This window comes from Merops nubicus, unplaced genomic scaffold (assembly GCF_000691845.1).
Source record: "Merops nubicus isolate BGI_N331 unplaced genomic scaffold, ASM69184v1 scaffold19159, whole genome shotgun sequence".
In the NCBI taxonomy this organism is placed as follows: Eukaryota; Metazoa; Chordata; class Aves; order Coraciiformes; family Meropidae; genus Merops; species Merops nubicus.
Window position 1 is genome coordinate 27,762 of NW_008631885.1, and position 16,716 is coordinate 44,477.

Here is a 16,716-nt window from a genome sequence, read left to right on the forward strand (position 1 = left end):
TTGCTCAGAGCAGGTCCAGTAAGATCAAGATGCTCAGAGCTCAGGCAAGCCCTGAATATACCTGATGCTGGAGATTCTGCAGTTTGTCTAGGCAGCCTGTCCCAGTGGTTGACCTTCCTCACAGGAGGAAAAAAAATCCCTCATATCCAGACAAATTTTCATTTGTTGCACTCTCTGATGGTTGCCCCTTATTTTGTTGCACATCTCCAGGAAAAGTCTGGCTTGATCTTGTCACTCCTCTGCCACTGAGTTGTTGAAGACCATCATAAGATTACCCTAAGCCCTCTCATCCTAGAGCAAACTGAGTCCTTTCAACCTCCTGTTACATGTGATAAGACTTCGGAAAAATCCTAAAACTGGTGTGGCATGGGCATGAGGACTGTGTCAGTTACACTGAGATCTGAACTGGCAGTGCTGTTCATCCTGACAGCATGAGGTGCTATAACTGTAGTGGGTGGGGATGGTCTGTTAACAAGTAGCGTCAGCCTGGTTTTGTAAAACTCATAGAAACCAGGTGGAGAAAAAAAAACTTCCATAGTATAATTAAGTAAACCTTAGGGAAACCTTCTTGGCACTTACAGTGCTGTTCACAAGACCAACAACCTAAAGATTTGAAGATATTTCATGGTTCTCAACTACTGTGCGTAAATGTTAGTCACAGTACATGGCAATCACAGTTTTCTCTCTCTTATTACTGAAAACTTTTCTTCAGAATTTCTAGAGCAGCTTAACTGGTGGAAAGGTTGCTTTGCATGCAGCAGAGCCAACCAGGATGGTGGTGTTTGTGCTAAGGACTTTTTTACCTATTCCTGAACTGTGCATATTGTTGCTTGTTGGCTCTTTGAGAGCTGATGATGTTCTTGTTAAATAAAGAATCTGATTGTTATGGCACCATATTTTTAACAGTTTGAATTTTAAGTTTAATGTATTCTGTATGCTTTAGACCTTTTTCTTTTTTTCTGGGAGGTGATCCTATTCCTGCCATGCACACTAACAGGAGTAGATACTCTCTTCCTCCTCTTGCTGATGTATTGTCCCTTGGGCTTTTTTGTCTTCCTCTGCAGAAACTCTCCTGGATGACTTCCTTCTCACGTACACAGTCTTCATGACAACTGATGACTTGTGCCAGGCACTTCTGAGGCAATATCCTTTTATTAAATGTTGTATTAGTTGGGGTCATGCACTTACACTTGGGTTTATCTATTATCAAGCCTTATATCAAATGTAAGTAAATTCCATGCCTGGGATAATTGGTTTTAAATAACATATATTTATGTTATTGAAATACAACAAATTTTGGCATCACTGCAAGAAATATATGAACAAATAGGAGAAACTCAGAAGAGAACAATGGAAATTGCCAGTGTTTTAGAAAAACAACAAGCCCTATAAAGGATTGAAAGAATTCAGATTGTTTTAACTGAAACAAACAAACAAACAAACAAAAACAAACAAACAAAAAAAAACTACAAATGGGACAAACTTTTAGGTACCTAAAGAGGAAGGAAAGAATCTGTTCCCATATTGAAGCCAGATAGGACAAAAGGCAGTGCAATTAAATTGCTGTAAGGCAATTTCCTGTTAGATAACTAGGAAGTACTCTTTTTACATTAAGACAAGACACACAGGAGTGGAAAATGTATGAGACAGTAGAATATTTGATATTGAAGAATATTAAGAGGAAGAAACTAGCAAATATATTCCAAGGTTATCATAGGGTATACTTGAGCCTCTCTTAGGGTGGGCTTGGATGGACTGGTTTAGCTAATCCTTCAAGGTCTCTTCTCCAGTCCAGTTGCTGGAACGTTTTATGATAGTTGGAATTTGATTCAAATCTGTAGCTTCCCAAAGTTCAGATTATATCGTTTTCTTAAATGGATTGTGGAGGAAAAGATTCAGATGGAAACATTAAATCCAAAGTTGGATGTGAGTTCCCCTAATTGCCACATGCCCTGTTGAAATATTTAGAATTTGCACAGCTGAGGAATCAATAAACAGAAAATTCATGTTCTGAAGTTGAATGTACAAAGCTAAAGCTGCCTCTGAATAAATCTGCTTCCAAAACATACATGTTTGTATGTGCATACTTACTTCACAAGGCTGCTTGAAGGATATATTGAAACGAATGCCTAACTCAAAGTAACAACGCAATCTTATGTCTGCTGTTTTATTTTAAAGATAAATAAACCTTTATCACTTCATAAAAATGTTACAAAATAACATTTTAAACTAGGGCTAAGACCTGTATGTTAATTCTTAGAATGCCTATATCTGTGTAATAAATTTTGGAATATGTGAAGAGAAATAAAAGAGCAGTGTTTTACAATCTCTGCTCCTTTTATCATGTGATACAGTACATAATTGTAACTCATTCTGGGATAAAAGAATTTTTTTCTTGTATTTCCAATTACTTCCATAAGCTATGGAGCATTGCTTGAGTGAAATGGTGGCTATAAAATGAACTTGCTTTCCTAGGAAAAAGAACTTGCTTACTTAAGAAAATAAAAAATATCGAAGGGACAGGAACAATGTACAAAATGGATATCTTCTGTCATTTAGAACTTGTGCTTTGTGAATAGGGAACAATGGTGGAAATGGATTCTTTCACTTTTTTCTTTTTTTTTATTCTAACACTGTTATTTCTGCAGATAGTGTAATTTGTGCAGGGGAAAAAGAAACTGACTTCCTCTGCCTGAGATTTTTGTTGTTGTTAATGATGCATTGTCCTGCTTCCCACAGACATTCATGTTGGCATCTGTGTGCAGGACAAAGGTTCAATCCCAGTTGTGCAGAAAAGATATGACTCAACATTGTATAATTCCTTTTGAATTGATTTTACTTTTATAGACTTGCCTCTATAATCTATAAAGGAAAAAAATCCTGCTGGTACAGAGGATGAACTGACATTTCTATTACTGTGAATTTAATTCCAAAATGTTGATGGAACTCCTAAAGCTCCAGATAGGATGAAACATTTTAAACTGGGCAATGTAGTGAAAAAACTTTCATTGGCAAGTAAGATGATTGTAAAGTGTTTTCTATCACTTAATTTTTAAAGTTTCAGTGAGACCTTTTTATTCATTCCTTAACCTACTGTACCTATTGTGCTAAGAACCACCAAGGGAAAGAAGACGACTCTGATGTGTCCTGTAGGAAGCGAAAAGTCTTGCATTTGGTGTCTCAGTGGACTTCTCTCTACAAAGACTGGTTGCATGAAGATGAGCATTTAAAACAATTTTTAAAGGTATTGAAACACTTTCTGATGCATTTCAGCACTGTTTGATTAACATACTGTCTAAAAAGCCCCAACAGCAAAATCTCTAAGGCATAATTTCTCATGCTTAAATTTTCTCCATGAAATCTATAATGTAAAATGATTTACATGTGTCTTCTTTGAACGCTGTAGAGTTCGTTTGAACAGGAAACCTGAAACGTCAATACATTCAATATCAAAAACTTTCAGATATGAAACTTATAGAACTCCATAGTCTCTAGAAAATGGGAAAAGTTAGAAAGGTAAAAAATAAAACTAGAAAGATGTGGAGGTTCCTTGGATACACTGGTCCTGTCTGCCAGAACAGGCTCTACAGCTGGCAGCCAGAGGATCACAGATGAAGAGAGGTTTTTAAAGTCCTTGTAAGAAATGCTTCTTTGACTGACGAGTGAAATGCTATTCCACAGTGTGTGTCAGGAAAGTAGCACACCTTTATGTATTTTTAGTAAACAAAATTATGTCCTTACTTAATAACAATGATTTTCTGATCTTTCTGAAGGAGTTACAGAAGCTTTTATAATTTCCTTGTAAACTTGCCAATAGCTATGTTGTCTCTGACTCAAGATCCATCTGGTTCTTGATATTTAAAATAATTAGTTTTGTTTTCCCCCTGCTGGTTGAAAGATGAAAGTATTTTTGGAGACTGCAGGATATTCCACCTTTCCTGGTGAGACTGTCTGCAACTGGAGGTTTTCTTAAGGCCCTTTTGGTTCTTATCAGTCATTTGCTCAAGCCAAAGAGGTGAAACATTGAACTAAATTTGGAGAAGGTCTTGAGCTTTGGTTTTTGTTTTTGTTTGCTTTTGGAGTAGGACACACTGCATATGGCAGCACAGACCTTACGATTTTTGCTGTTTGATACTAGATGTGTTGTGCTGTACTGGGAAGGGGTCATCATTCCAGCCATCAGTTAGGTTATGCTGCATTGCACCTGTCTTGATGCTGGACTTGTCTTGCTTACACAGTCACACACCTCCACGGGCATGGTTGCACAATTTCTCTGCTTGGGGCTTCTGTGCAATATTAAACAGAAGTAATGTTCATGATGGTTGAAGCTGTGTGTGCAAAACCAGCATATAGGATTGTAGGCCAAAGTCATTCGTGCTGATTTTATGAGATCTTCCCATTTGTATACAAAAGAGTGTTAACATTTTTCCCTCCTCCTTCGTGAGGATACAAAGAGTGTTTCTCCAAAGATAAGTTGAATGTTGACCGGTCTGGAAATATAAACAGGAACGTTGTCTCCTTGTGGGTTCTGCATAAATATAATGATGACATTTGCCTTAGTAGACTAATGCCTGAGTTGATGTAGACCACTGATGTGATACTTTAGATTTATGTTTATCAGATGTGTGTAGACACTGTTTTATTTTGCAGACGATATACCGGAATGTGCTAGATGATGTGTATGAATATCCCATTCTTGAGAAGGACCTGAAAGAATTTCAGAAGATACTTGGGATGCATCGTCGTCAGTAAGTATTGATTAGATTTGTGATCAAGTCTCCTTCTATTGAGATGTAATTTATTTTTGTTGTCATGTTGCTGTAATTCAGTAAAGACAAAATGATGAGTGATACAAGTACTATATTAATTTTTACAAGTTATCTCTTCTTTAAACCAAAGCTAGATTATTCAGTGTTCTCTGATATTTCTTGGGTGGTGTGTGTGGTTCAACAGTCACTCTCATCAGTTTTGGTTGGGATGACTTGCAATTAGAGCAATAATTTGTGGCAAAGATGAGGAAATTTCCCTTAGAAATTAAAAAAACTAAAAAAGTTTCTAACAACTTAGAAGTTTCAACCTGTGACTGCAGAGGGTACTTTCATTCTCAGTTCTCTCTCTGCAATCTGCAGCACTGAGAAGCAAATTTCTGTTGCAACAGTCATCTCAGGGTTATTATTTCACTAATAATTATGGTATTTGTGAAAGGTATTTCCTTGGCACATTTTTGCATCAGATGGAGTTTTTCTGTGGCTTGGCCATTGTGGAAGTGGAAGGAGCTGTGTCCCTGAGGGTGTCCCTGACTGCTTATCCTGGGGCCCTGAGCTGTGCCTGTGTTCTCTGGCAGCAGCTCGTGGACTGGCAGCATTGCTTTTCACTACATCAATTGTGCAAGTCACAGAGAAGTTTTCTGGCTGAGCCAGATGCCCTTAACTTTCCCTGAAGTAGCTCTGCAACCATTCTGCAGGGACCATTTAATGTTAAAATCTTTCTTATGTTGTAAACTGTGTAATATCTAAAACTTGCTTTTTCTAAGCTTTGGCTAGAAAGAATAATTTGGGTTTTCCTTTTTTGTTTCAGCACTGTAGACGAGTATTCACCTCACCGAAAGGTAACGCAAACCTGATTGTTGGTTACTAGATAACTTATCTCCCTTTCTTTCCCCTGTCCACCTCCCTCTCTTTACTTGGCTTCTCAACTGACAGTGACTGGTGGGCAAAAACATGACAGGATACATCAGTGAGGTTAGAGCTGCAACACTATTTAAGGAATTTTTTTTTTCTGCAAGTGCAGCCTGGATATCAGCTGTGTGAGCTAACCTGCAGTGGCTATGACAATATTAGCATCTTAACAAGATACTCTGAGATGCCAGAATTCAGGAGAGGCCTGGGAGCATGTCCCTGCTGGACTGGAGACATGTAGCAACCTAGGCAGACCAGGCTGAGCAGACACGGATGTCAAGCAGACAGAGCAAAGGGGGGATTTTTTGTGACAGGGACAGAGAAAGAAAGAAGAACATGAATCTGTTTATTTAACCAGAGGGAGAAGATGCAGCTGGAGAAAGTTGGTGTACAGACTGCACAGAGGTGAATTGCTATGCTCATCGAATTTACTGGGCTGAAGCTGAAGTGTGTAATAAGCTTAAAATGTTACTGCAGAAATGTGGAAAGGAGAACATGAGATTGTAGTGAAATTGCTAAGTAGGCTGATTGGTACATAGGAAACATATGAGTATATAAGAAATGGGCTCTGAAAATGACTACAGAGACCCTTGAATCATGCAGGCTGCTTGGCCCTGCCATGTCCTTCTTCCTCCAAAATCCCCAACTTGGCCATTATTTCATAAGGTCACTCACAATTTACTGATCTAAGAAAGGGTGGGTGAATTTCCTGCACAGAAACCTTTATGGCCAGGCGTATGGGGTAACTGCTGTGTTCTGTGAATTACTGCTTTGTAGAGGGCAGAGTTGCAAAGAGTCACTGTTGTCCCTTTTTTCTTTCCTATCCCACTCCCTTACAGAATAAAACCTTTTTCCATCAGTTCAGTCTAAAGGAGAACTGGCTGCAGCATAGAGGAACCATGAGTGACACAGAAGAAAGTAAGTATGATTGAAAAAAACGGAGGAAAAACTCTGAAACTGTGAAATAGTTTCTCAAGGGGTACCCGTAATGTAATTTTTTTTTTTTTAAACTGACATACAGCTTCTGAACAGACCTCAGGGCCACAAAAAGAGAAGGATTTGACTGTGTATGGTTACCTTCCTGCCTCCTTCGTTGCAGAGCTTCAACAGTGACATCTCAAAGTGGTATCTCAAGGGGTTTTTGCCTCATCCAGTTCCTCCAGCAGCCCTGTAGCAGAGCTGCATGCCTCCCAGGAGTGCTGGCAACCTGTCCACCAGGAGTTATTCCTGCTCCATTTCATGCTTTCCATCTCTTGACCTGGATTTTGGTTGTGAAAGGTGAATGAATAAGCCTGTCACATGAAATGGGCCAGGATCTACTAACTCTGGGAACCTGCCTTTGCTCCTTCTCTCCTCGAAAGCATTTCCCTGTGGAGTGCAAGGTGCCATTTCATTTTAATGTCAACCATTTCAAAATGCAATTTCCCTTCATCACTACTAATGCAGTAACATAGTGAGGCTGTCACCCTCCTATAATGCCTGTACAAAGAAAGAGGCAGAGAGGAGGGAAACTCTATGTTCGCAAGCAGAGCACAGGCAGAAGGTCCTCCTACCTGGAAGTCTTGCTCTTTGATACTTCTTTGTTTCTCACTGGAAACAAAACTCCAGAAGTTTGGAACGGAGTATATTTTTAGTGCTCATTTGTGACAGAATAAAAATGAGCTTCTTCAATGCTAAGTCTTCCTACACAATACATGCTGCTGATAGATACATACTGCAAAATACAAGTTTTTTTAAAGTTTGTGTTATCAAGGCTGCTTCTAAAGTTATTATTTCCAGATGTAAACCCCATGCTCATTATTCTTCCTAAAAAGCCAGAGCTCATGGGTTACTGGCACCAGAGACTGCATGGCATGGAGGCAGAAAATGCAGAACCCAGGAAGGCCAGCCCCAACTGGGTTAAATTGCTTTTTTCTCACTCTTTGAGAGCATGAGCCACAAAAGATGATGGGATTGAGGTAGTGAAATAAGTGGGTAAGTGGAGTTGGGGAGGGGAGAGGAGAGACAGGTGCTGAGGGTGGACATCTAAGTTGGTGTGACGGAGTGATGCTGACCGATGGTTCTTGTGGAGGATAGGTCTGTCCAAGCCACACCATGCCACTTGACTGCAGACATTTTATTCCCTAGTGTTAGCATTACCAGGGCAACTTGCAGCCGATGGCCACTTTCTCCCACTGCACCTCCTGCACCTCACAGAAGAGCAGCACTGGCTTCTGGAAGATACGACATGGTCCGTGCCAACAGATACCACAGATAGGATATTGGAAAGATGCGTGGGGGAACAGGCTTTAGGCAAATCAGTACTATGGTCATGCTTGAGGACCTGGCCTGTGGGTTGTTTGAATTCAATGTTAAACAAAAGATATGTCAATAACCCAGTTACAAATTAACATTGCTGTCATCGTTCCTTCCCAAGTGACAGAGGAGGAGGTTTCAGGCAAAAGCACTGTAAGCAAGATGTGTCACACTCTGCATGTGGAGTCCAAATATTCCTGTCAGGTTTTTTATAAAACTTGTTTTTCTACCTAGTAATTTATAGTGCAATTTTGTGTCTCTATTTTTTTGTGACTTCTATCCGTTCTGAAGGGAGATTTTGCCATAGGATGAGCATCTAATTTACTGTCTGTCAGTAGAGACAGGTTAAGAAAAAATTACAAAATCAAATCGCTTTTCATCCCCAAGGCTAAATGTTAAGTTCCTCCTTCCTTCTCATCTTCATTTTTTCTTCACTACAACACACACACACACACACACACAAAAAGACAGTTTTGAGGATAGAGTTCTTAACTGCTTCTGGCATGGTCTTGGTTAATGAAAGTGCCCTGAAGCCATGAAAATTTGTAGGACAAGCAAAGAGCTATTGCTATATACATCTGTCAATAAAAATAATTCTAAAAGTTACATCATTTCTGGAGAAGAAAAGTTTTGTCTTATATTTACTGACATGGTAGCAGCTTGTCTGTAGTAAGAAATGCTAGAATAGAAGGAAATGGAAAATTTAATTAAGCACTGAAGTGAGTTTAAATCCAAGAGTTGTGGCAGTTCTTATTAGCAGATGTTGTAATTTTTGAATTATTTATATAAGTCTGCAGCTCTGTTTCTTCTAAGCCTGGCAGCTGCATTTCAAGGAACTGGCTACAGCAACTCAGCAAAAGATGTAAACCTAAAATCCCGGCAAGTGGAGAGAATGTGCATCCCTTTTTGTAGCAGAAGCAAAGTACTGGCTGAGCTGACCACAGCATTACTGCTGGGAATCTCCCTCCCACAGCCGAGTTGACTCGTGGGTTTCAGTGGAAGTGATGAGCCCAAGGAATTCCTCTAAACCAGTCCCTTTTGTGTGCTGCAAGTGATTCAAGGAAAGATTTGTCAGAACTAATTGCATTGCTGTTTGGGCAGCCTCTGGTGCTAAAACACTCTGGTAATGCAAGTAGTTTAGATGTCTAGACAGATAAGCTAGTGGGAGTGGCTGAAGACGGAGGAGCAATGTTCTTGTGAAGCCTCCTGTTCCAGGTGGAAGTCCGAAATAGTTTCTGCAGTGGATGTGAAATATGCTGAAAGGACAATGATTTATCTGAACCTAAAAGGAAGGGAGAAAAGGTGGCAACAGCTGATTTTGCAAAGTGGATAGGCAAGATGAAAAGGTTGTCTGTGATGAATCCTCAGGGTAGGAAGTCTTAAATAAGTGTTACTGGGGGGGGGGGCGGGGCTGTCTCTGTTTGCATTTGCTTGCCCCTCTCATTTCTCATGGAGGAAAGGGGGAAATAATTTTATTTATGCTTAGTTTCACGTCCTTGTGGGTCAGGGTGCAGCAGCCAGGCAGCTAAGGCATTGCCATGATTGGGTCCACAAGATTCAACTCTGCTCTGTTCAGGTGTCTCTACATACTACTGAGCATGTCTTTCTTCCTTTGTGCAGTTTTCTGCCGTGTGTATATAACAGAGCACTCCTATGTCAGTGTGAAAGCTCAAGTATCCACTTCAGCTCAGGAGATACTGAAGATAGTAGCAGAGAAGATCCAGTACCCAGAGGAGGAGTTGGCGCTGGTGACAGTCACGTTCTCTGGCGGTAAATAACTTCCCTTCATCTGATTCCTTACCTTTTCTTGCCTGACGTAAGGGAGGGCTGACATTTTGTAGTGCAAAGATACAGCTGTTCCGTTGTGGGCCCACAGCTGGATGACCACGGGAACAATGAGGAGCTGCTTTCCAGAGAGTCGTTTCCATGGCAACAGCTCGTTCTTGGGGACTGTTGGATTCAGCATCTCCTCGCTGGGAAGGGAGTGCAAAGGACTCCCAGTCGCCAGCAGTACTGCAAGATTTTATTTTTCTTCCCCACAGATGGATCTCCTACTTTCACATTTAAATTAATTTGGGAAGCAATGAGGCATGGTTTGCATTAAAAATATAAAAGGGAATAACAAATACTACATGTGGCTGTTTCCTCTTTGATGGCATGGGTAATGAATATTCTCCAGCAGAAAGAGATACATTTGCACAGTTGATACACTGAGAGCAATCTAAGCAATATTTTGTAAGCAGTCTTGCTTACTACTGATATTTTTTGCCTATTATTTTGGTGCTTCTCATTGAACAGAAAGGCTTATGATCTTTTTTTAAGGAAGACCAGACTGATCATGGGCTGATGCTAGAGACCAGCCAAACCCCCAAGATTTTCTTTGGTGTTTGGCACTCTCAAGCTCATTGGTCAGATTGTTTTGCTCATTGTGGTATCTTTTGGCTCTTAGGGAATATAAAGGAAACAATTTAACTAGATGCATAGAAATGCAAAGCTGGATCTACAAAAAGGGCTAAGAGTGTAGAGTGTTTTGGCCATATTCTCAGGTAGCATTAGTTGGTGTCAGTCCCCTGGGACAAAGGGTGCACCCTCAGAGATACAGCACTCGTTGCTACTTCTTTGTCAGTCTAGCTGAATGAAATGTGCACAAATGCTGGATTGTTCTGTTTATTTATTTGATTCAGAAGTGGAAAATCATGTTTTTCTTCCTCACACCATTCTCAATTAAATGACCATTTTTTTTCAGGGCACTGGTGTGGGTGGCAGAGAGATGGTGCCCTGCTCTGGCTATCAAGAACCTGGGCACAGCGTGGCCACATGGGAACATTACACACTCCATGTCCTGGCCAGCCAGGCTACATCATTTCAGGCATACTCTTTTTACCCTTGTGTGTGCCCAAATTCAACTCCAGTGCATTTTACAACACTGCAAAATCACTGTGCTGCTGTTTTCTCACATCTTGGGCCCCTGTTCAAGAGCAGAGCAAGTTTTCCTCTGATAGCAATAAATCGGGTGCTATCTGCCTACCTAGCTAAAGAAAACCAACAATTCATAAATAATGAACACCCTATCTAGACCACGTTGGTTCCCACAAACACCACAGAATAGGAGTGGTTGCCACTTGGCTGTTCAGTAAGAAAGAATGATTAAAGTGCAGGTACAATAGGACTGTCATTTGTACGTGACCACTGTAACCCCTAAAATCTTACATAGTCATGTTGCCTGATTAATTGGAGACATCCCAATTTCAATATCTCTGTTCTTAAGCATTGTCACTCCTGTGCCACAGCAATAAACACTAACCTGCCACACTTTTTTTTTTTTTTCCTTTGCTTATTTTACTATTTACTTGACTCAGAACTGTCATTTGCCATCCACTTGGAGGGCAGCATTATGAGTATTGGAGAATGCATTTTTATTGTACTTCTGAAATGAACAAACAAGCTCCTTTTATTCAAAATTACCTTGAAGAAACATACTGATAGTTAACGCAGTCTGAAATGATATTTGGATCTCAGACTCCTTCTGGTCTTACTCCTCCCTCATGGACAATGAAAAGTCCAAGGTAGCTATCAACATGCTTGAAGTGTTTTTGGGTCTGTATTAATACAGTCACTGTAATCAAATCTCATGTGTCACATCTCCAGATGATTACTTGGAGCCCACCAGAGGAGACAGTTTTCCCAGGGCAGTTGTTTAGATGCATTTTGGGTTTTGCTTTATTTCGATCCACAGCTTTCTTTGGTGCATCCAAAATTGCCGAGAGCTGAAGCAGCACTCTGGAGTGGGGGGAAGAAAAAAGCCCTTTCTCTCTGCTACCAGTTTGATGTGTCCTGTTCTTTTAACTCAGATATTTCCTAAATAATTACTCTAGATCTAGAGGAATTTCTGTAAATACTGTACTATAAAGGACTCTTCAGCTCTGCTCCACGGGGTGAATTTCATGGCGTTGGGATCCTTTAAACTTCTTTTTCTGCCAAATGACTTTGGCTGCTGATGACATCTCCACCCCTTCTGTTGTCTGCCAGTGACAGGCAACAGCTCAGCCTCTGCAGTCTGAGACACTGCTCTTACAAAAGTCACTATATTTACAGTAGACACACTGAGCTGAAATTAAGTGTTCTAAAATGCATAGGAAGTTAGACCAGATGATTTAAAGGTTTCTTTCTGTTCCATCCTATGTGAAGCCCAGGTTGAAAGTAGATGCTGGAACTTTTTTTTACTCTAGTCCAGCATCAGACACATCTTGCCCTTATTGTACCTGAGTAGTGTGGATATGATGGTCCCCACAGAAACTGGATATGATGCTTAGTTCCATGCTAAGAAGTTGATGTGGCTTTACAAATATATTTTTAATGTTTTGCTCATATTTGTATACAGCTTTTTCTCCTTTTCTGAAGCTATTGTGTTTTATTTTCTCTTTTTCCAGAAAAACATGAACTACAACCCAATGACTTGGCTATCTCAAAATCTTTTGAGTCATCCAGTCGTATGTTTGTCTGCCGAAAAGATCTGACTGATTCTTTGGTAAGGATCTGTATTGTATAGTTCTTTTTTTTTATTTATCTGACTTAAAATCAACCATATAATATTCCCCTCAGGGCTTTTTCAATAAAATAGTTTGGTTTTTGATTCCTTAGTAAAGCTTACTGAGCTACTCTATACATGGAAAAAAACAGTATCTTACATTAACAGCAGTTATTTGACTGAGCAGTAATGGAATTTATTCATCAGTTTCAAATAGATCAAACTTTCTGTACAGCTTAAGTCTTTCAATCTGCATCAGCCTGGAAAAGCTGACTTGTACTTGTACAGGACTGGGTGGGATGAGGATTATTTATTATTTGGGGCCCATGTGACTCATCCAACCACACCCCTGGCCCCAGCTGCGCACAGTTAAAGTGGCTGGTAGATAATCATCCAAAGCCGTGGACAAACTGAGTGTAATTGCAACATGTAGAAATAGATTTCACGTGAGTTCTACCAAAATTACCGGGCACCAGCGTGACCCCAGTGCTGTGGCAGCCACACAGGCAGTCTGTGGCTGGTGTATGCTGCTGGTGGTACGTCCTCTGCCCTTCCTTCTCTCTTGTCTCTTCATCCTCTTGCTGGTGCTGGGGAAAGGAGCAAGTCAAAGGGCAGCAGGTCTCTCTCATTCCCTCTGTCCTCAGAAACCAGGATTGCAAGCTCTCTCCTGCCTGATTTCCCAAAATCTCCGTGAACAGTCAGGCACTCAAAGAATTACTCTTTCAATAGTTTTCTGCTCATTATGCAGATGTCTGAGGAAAGTGCAGGGATGGTATCACAACTGACTTCTACATATTGTCAGTACCACTAGGTTCTGTGCACTCATCCTAGGGATGAGAAATGTCTCTTCACATTTTTGTTGGACCAATGTTGTCCCAGAGAGCTGATGTGCCACTGTCATTGTAATCTGTCATCCCCATTATATCTGGCATTCTAGCCACCTCCAAAAATGCAAATATTAAGGGAAGGTTTCCAGTGCAGACAGGTGACAGCTGATCTAGTTTCATTAGTTACATAATAAAAATCCCAAAATTTGCTGTAACTGCCAGAAATAGGGCACAAAAGTAATGGCTTAGCTGATAAGAATAATCTTTCATCTTGGCACAGGGTTCATGTGCCATGTTTCAGCTTGACATGGTGAAAAGAAACCAAGAGAAGTGCAAACCTTTGAAAGTCCAAGCTAGTAATGGAAATGTCAAATGACCTTTAACACCAGCAGTACCAGTGCACTCCACAGTAATATTCTAAGTAAATTTTCTGAATCCAACCCCGCAGTGTTTTACTTTTTTCTGCTAATTATATTTGGAGTGGATTAATCATAAAATGTACGGATTTACATTATTTGTAAGGGTAGATTGGTAGTCAAGTTTTATTTATTCTAAATCCAGTCTGTTCGCAGAATTATTTCTTTATCTTACAATACAAAAATTTCCTGATGTTTTAATTCAGATTTTGTTTTCTGATGGTTCCAGGGATCAAGGTTTAGAGAAAGAGAGAGAAGGGGAGAATGCCTAATCCAGTAGCAAATCATTGATCCTATTGACTCATTTCCTGTTCCATGCTATTTATTAAGTAGGCTATAGCTTCTTGATTTTGATTAGTGGTGGTTTAAAAACCCTCAGAGTGCACTTAGAGAAGATTACTTACTCAGCTCTGTTTGGTACCTCAATCCAGTAGCTGTGTCACTGCAGAACTTTAGGCATTTGCTGAGGAATTTTTTCTCTTGGCTGTTGATTTAGAACCCATTTGCTGAAAATGAGGAATTGCAGCAAAGGTCTGTGAGAATTTTGGGAATCAACACCTGGGATCTTGCCTTAGAACTAACAAACTTTGACTGGAGCCTCTTCAATGCAATTCATGAGGTAAGAAGCATCACATCCACTTCCAGGTATGTTACTCTCAGCAGCATTGTGTCATTGTGATGCATTTTGAAGCATCATCATTCCTTGATGCTCAGTTTGCTGTCATGACAATGTGCTTTGGCAGTTCTCAGTAGTGGTGGCATTTAATAACGTCCAAGAGGTGTGTTGCAATCCTTGATACTGAAAAAAATTGTCAAAGGTTTGTAACTTCTCTATGCTAAAGCATCTCATATGTTCCCTGTATACCTGATGGGTTTTTATTGAGATTTGCCTCAAGGGAGTAGAAGAACATGATTATTCTCTAAAATCCGTCTGCACAATTATGTTATATATACAGAGTGTCCTTTGCACCTGATAACGTTCTAGTAAATATAGAACTCCACAAATAGGTATACTTGATATTACTTTTCCAGAAAAGAATTCACAGTTTGAGCAATTTAGATGGTCACATTCTTCTTAGGCTTTAGTGAGATAAAAAAATACCAGGCAGGCTTTATAAAAAGGGATAGTGGCCCACTTCAGTGCCTGTTGGGCTGTTTCAATGACTGTGATAGGTTCTCGTATGGCTGCTGAGTAAAATACCTGGTTAACAGTACAAAATGTCACTTGAAAGTATCACTCACTGAAAAACATGTTGGTTTACTGAGAAAATGAGTGGGAAATTCCTGTGCTTCTCATCAGATTCTTCCCTTGATCTTTCATTCCATGTTCTTTTATTCAGGTTAGACACTTCAAATCTAGAGCTGGTCAAGTGATTTTGTTTTTTTTTTTTTTTTTAAAGAAGTCAAGACCAAGACTTCTGTTGATGAAAACTTGGCTATTTTTAGGCATAAGTTTGAATGGAAATTTTTGAGATTCTACAATCATATGATATGGCTGCTTTTTCATTCTGGAATAAAAGTGATAAAATACAGAAAGGGACAAACTGTTTATGTCCTGTACCCGGCTGTAGCCAGAAGTGGAACTGAAGGAAATCTCACAAGAAAATCATGTCTTGCAATACTTCAATCCACCTGTCTACTGTTATAAGCTTCTAGACTTTGCTAAGCCAAACCTGGACCCTGAATCATTTGTGATAAGCTCATGGATAATGAAAAAATAAGCGTTTGTAACCAGGTCTTGTTTAAAAAACATACTTCTAAATAATTTATAGTTCACTTACATTTAAAAGTTTTTTTTATATCCCTAATAATGTTGTTAATGTCTTCCAGCAAGAGCTGATATACTTCACATTCAGCAGACAGGGCAGTGCTGAAAACACGGAAAATCTCAGTCTTCTGCTTCAAAGATGCAACGAGGTTCAACTTTGGGTTGCCACCGAGATACTCCTCTGCAGCCAGCTCTGCAAACGTGTACAACTAGTCAAAAAGTTCATCAAAATTGCTGCCCAGTAAGTTACTAAAGTTGCAACAAAAATCCTTGAATTCACATGCTCTATTTGGTAGAAGTAGGTGCAAAAACAAAGAAGAAACCTAATTTATCATCCTCTGTTGTAGTGTCATAATCATACCAAGGTAGGACAGTCCATAAATAACAACAGCAAACACTGACCAAAACTAGATGTGGTAGAGTACATCCTGCTCAGTTCTTCCCCAGTGGCTTAGCTGCTATATCTGCAGTGCCAACTGCAAAATCCCTGATGGTGCAGAGGTGTCTCCTTTCTTAGCAGAGGTAACCTGAGGAACATGTTACAAAAGTATTTGAGCAGCAACACAGTTATTCACTAAAGTTTACACGCAAACAAAAAAAACTCTGTTATAATCTTGAAAGTCCTACCTCTAGAGAGGAAACCAGCTGCAGTAAGCTGTTGCCCCACGTAATCCTCTCTGGAGTACTCTTATTTATTGGGGAGGAGACTGTTCATTAATTAGATTCAATAGTCTATTCTAGTACTATTACTAAATAGTGCTGGCATTAATTCTATGCCTTGGAACAGAATACAAATATATACTATACGCAGAGTTCTCTTATTTTAATCACTTATTTTAGTAACGAAAGAAATGGAGCAATTTAAATATGTGCGACCATTCTCCTCGCCTCTCCACTTGTTGGTCTTCTGCAATATTGGAATGTGTGTGTTCACGGAAAATGTATAATTTGTTCCCTTCATTGACTGGATTGATTTAATTTGCAAGGCACTCACATAGAAAGGACTGCTCTCTGCTAAAGCAGTGCCTGTGGTGAAATGAATTCTGCTAATCCAATCTAATCTAATGTAATTTGATTTAGTTCGCAAGTTGTATGGTATCCAGTAAAACGTTCATTTTTCTGCCATATCAATGCCCAAGTTTGGTCCAATTATGTCAAAAATGGTTGATCTGTGTGCCTTGCTTTCATCACAGTAGCATTCCTG

The 16,716-nt window shown here is 39.8% G+C and overlaps 1 protein-coding gene across 1 annotated transcript in view; it reads left to right on the plus strand.

Annotated features, from left to right (window-relative positions):
• Positions 1–1,064: 1,064 nt before the first annotated feature.
• Positions 1,065–16,716, plus strand: part of RAPGEF5 (Rap guanine nucleotide exchange factor (GEF) 5) — a gene marked incomplete at both ends in the record, with an annotated part of 29,772 nt that continues 14,120 nt past the window's right edge. Inside the window, 9 exons of the mRNA XM_008947748.1 lie at positions 1,065–1,143; positions 3,100–3,244; positions 4,651–4,748; positions 5,578–5,608; positions 6,518–6,596; positions 9,594–9,743; positions 12,404–12,501; positions 14,241–14,363; positions 15,575–15,753. Coding sequence (XP_008945996.1) covers positions 1,065–1,143; positions 3,100–3,244; positions 4,651–4,748; positions 5,578–5,608; positions 6,518–6,596; positions 9,594–9,743; positions 12,404–12,501; positions 14,241–14,363; positions 15,575–15,753 — 982 coding nt within the window. The remainder of the gene's footprint in view (positions 1,144–3,099; positions 3,245–4,650; positions 4,749–5,577; positions 5,609–6,517; positions 6,597–9,593; positions 9,744–12,403; positions 12,502–14,240; positions 14,364–15,574; positions 15,754–16,716) is intronic.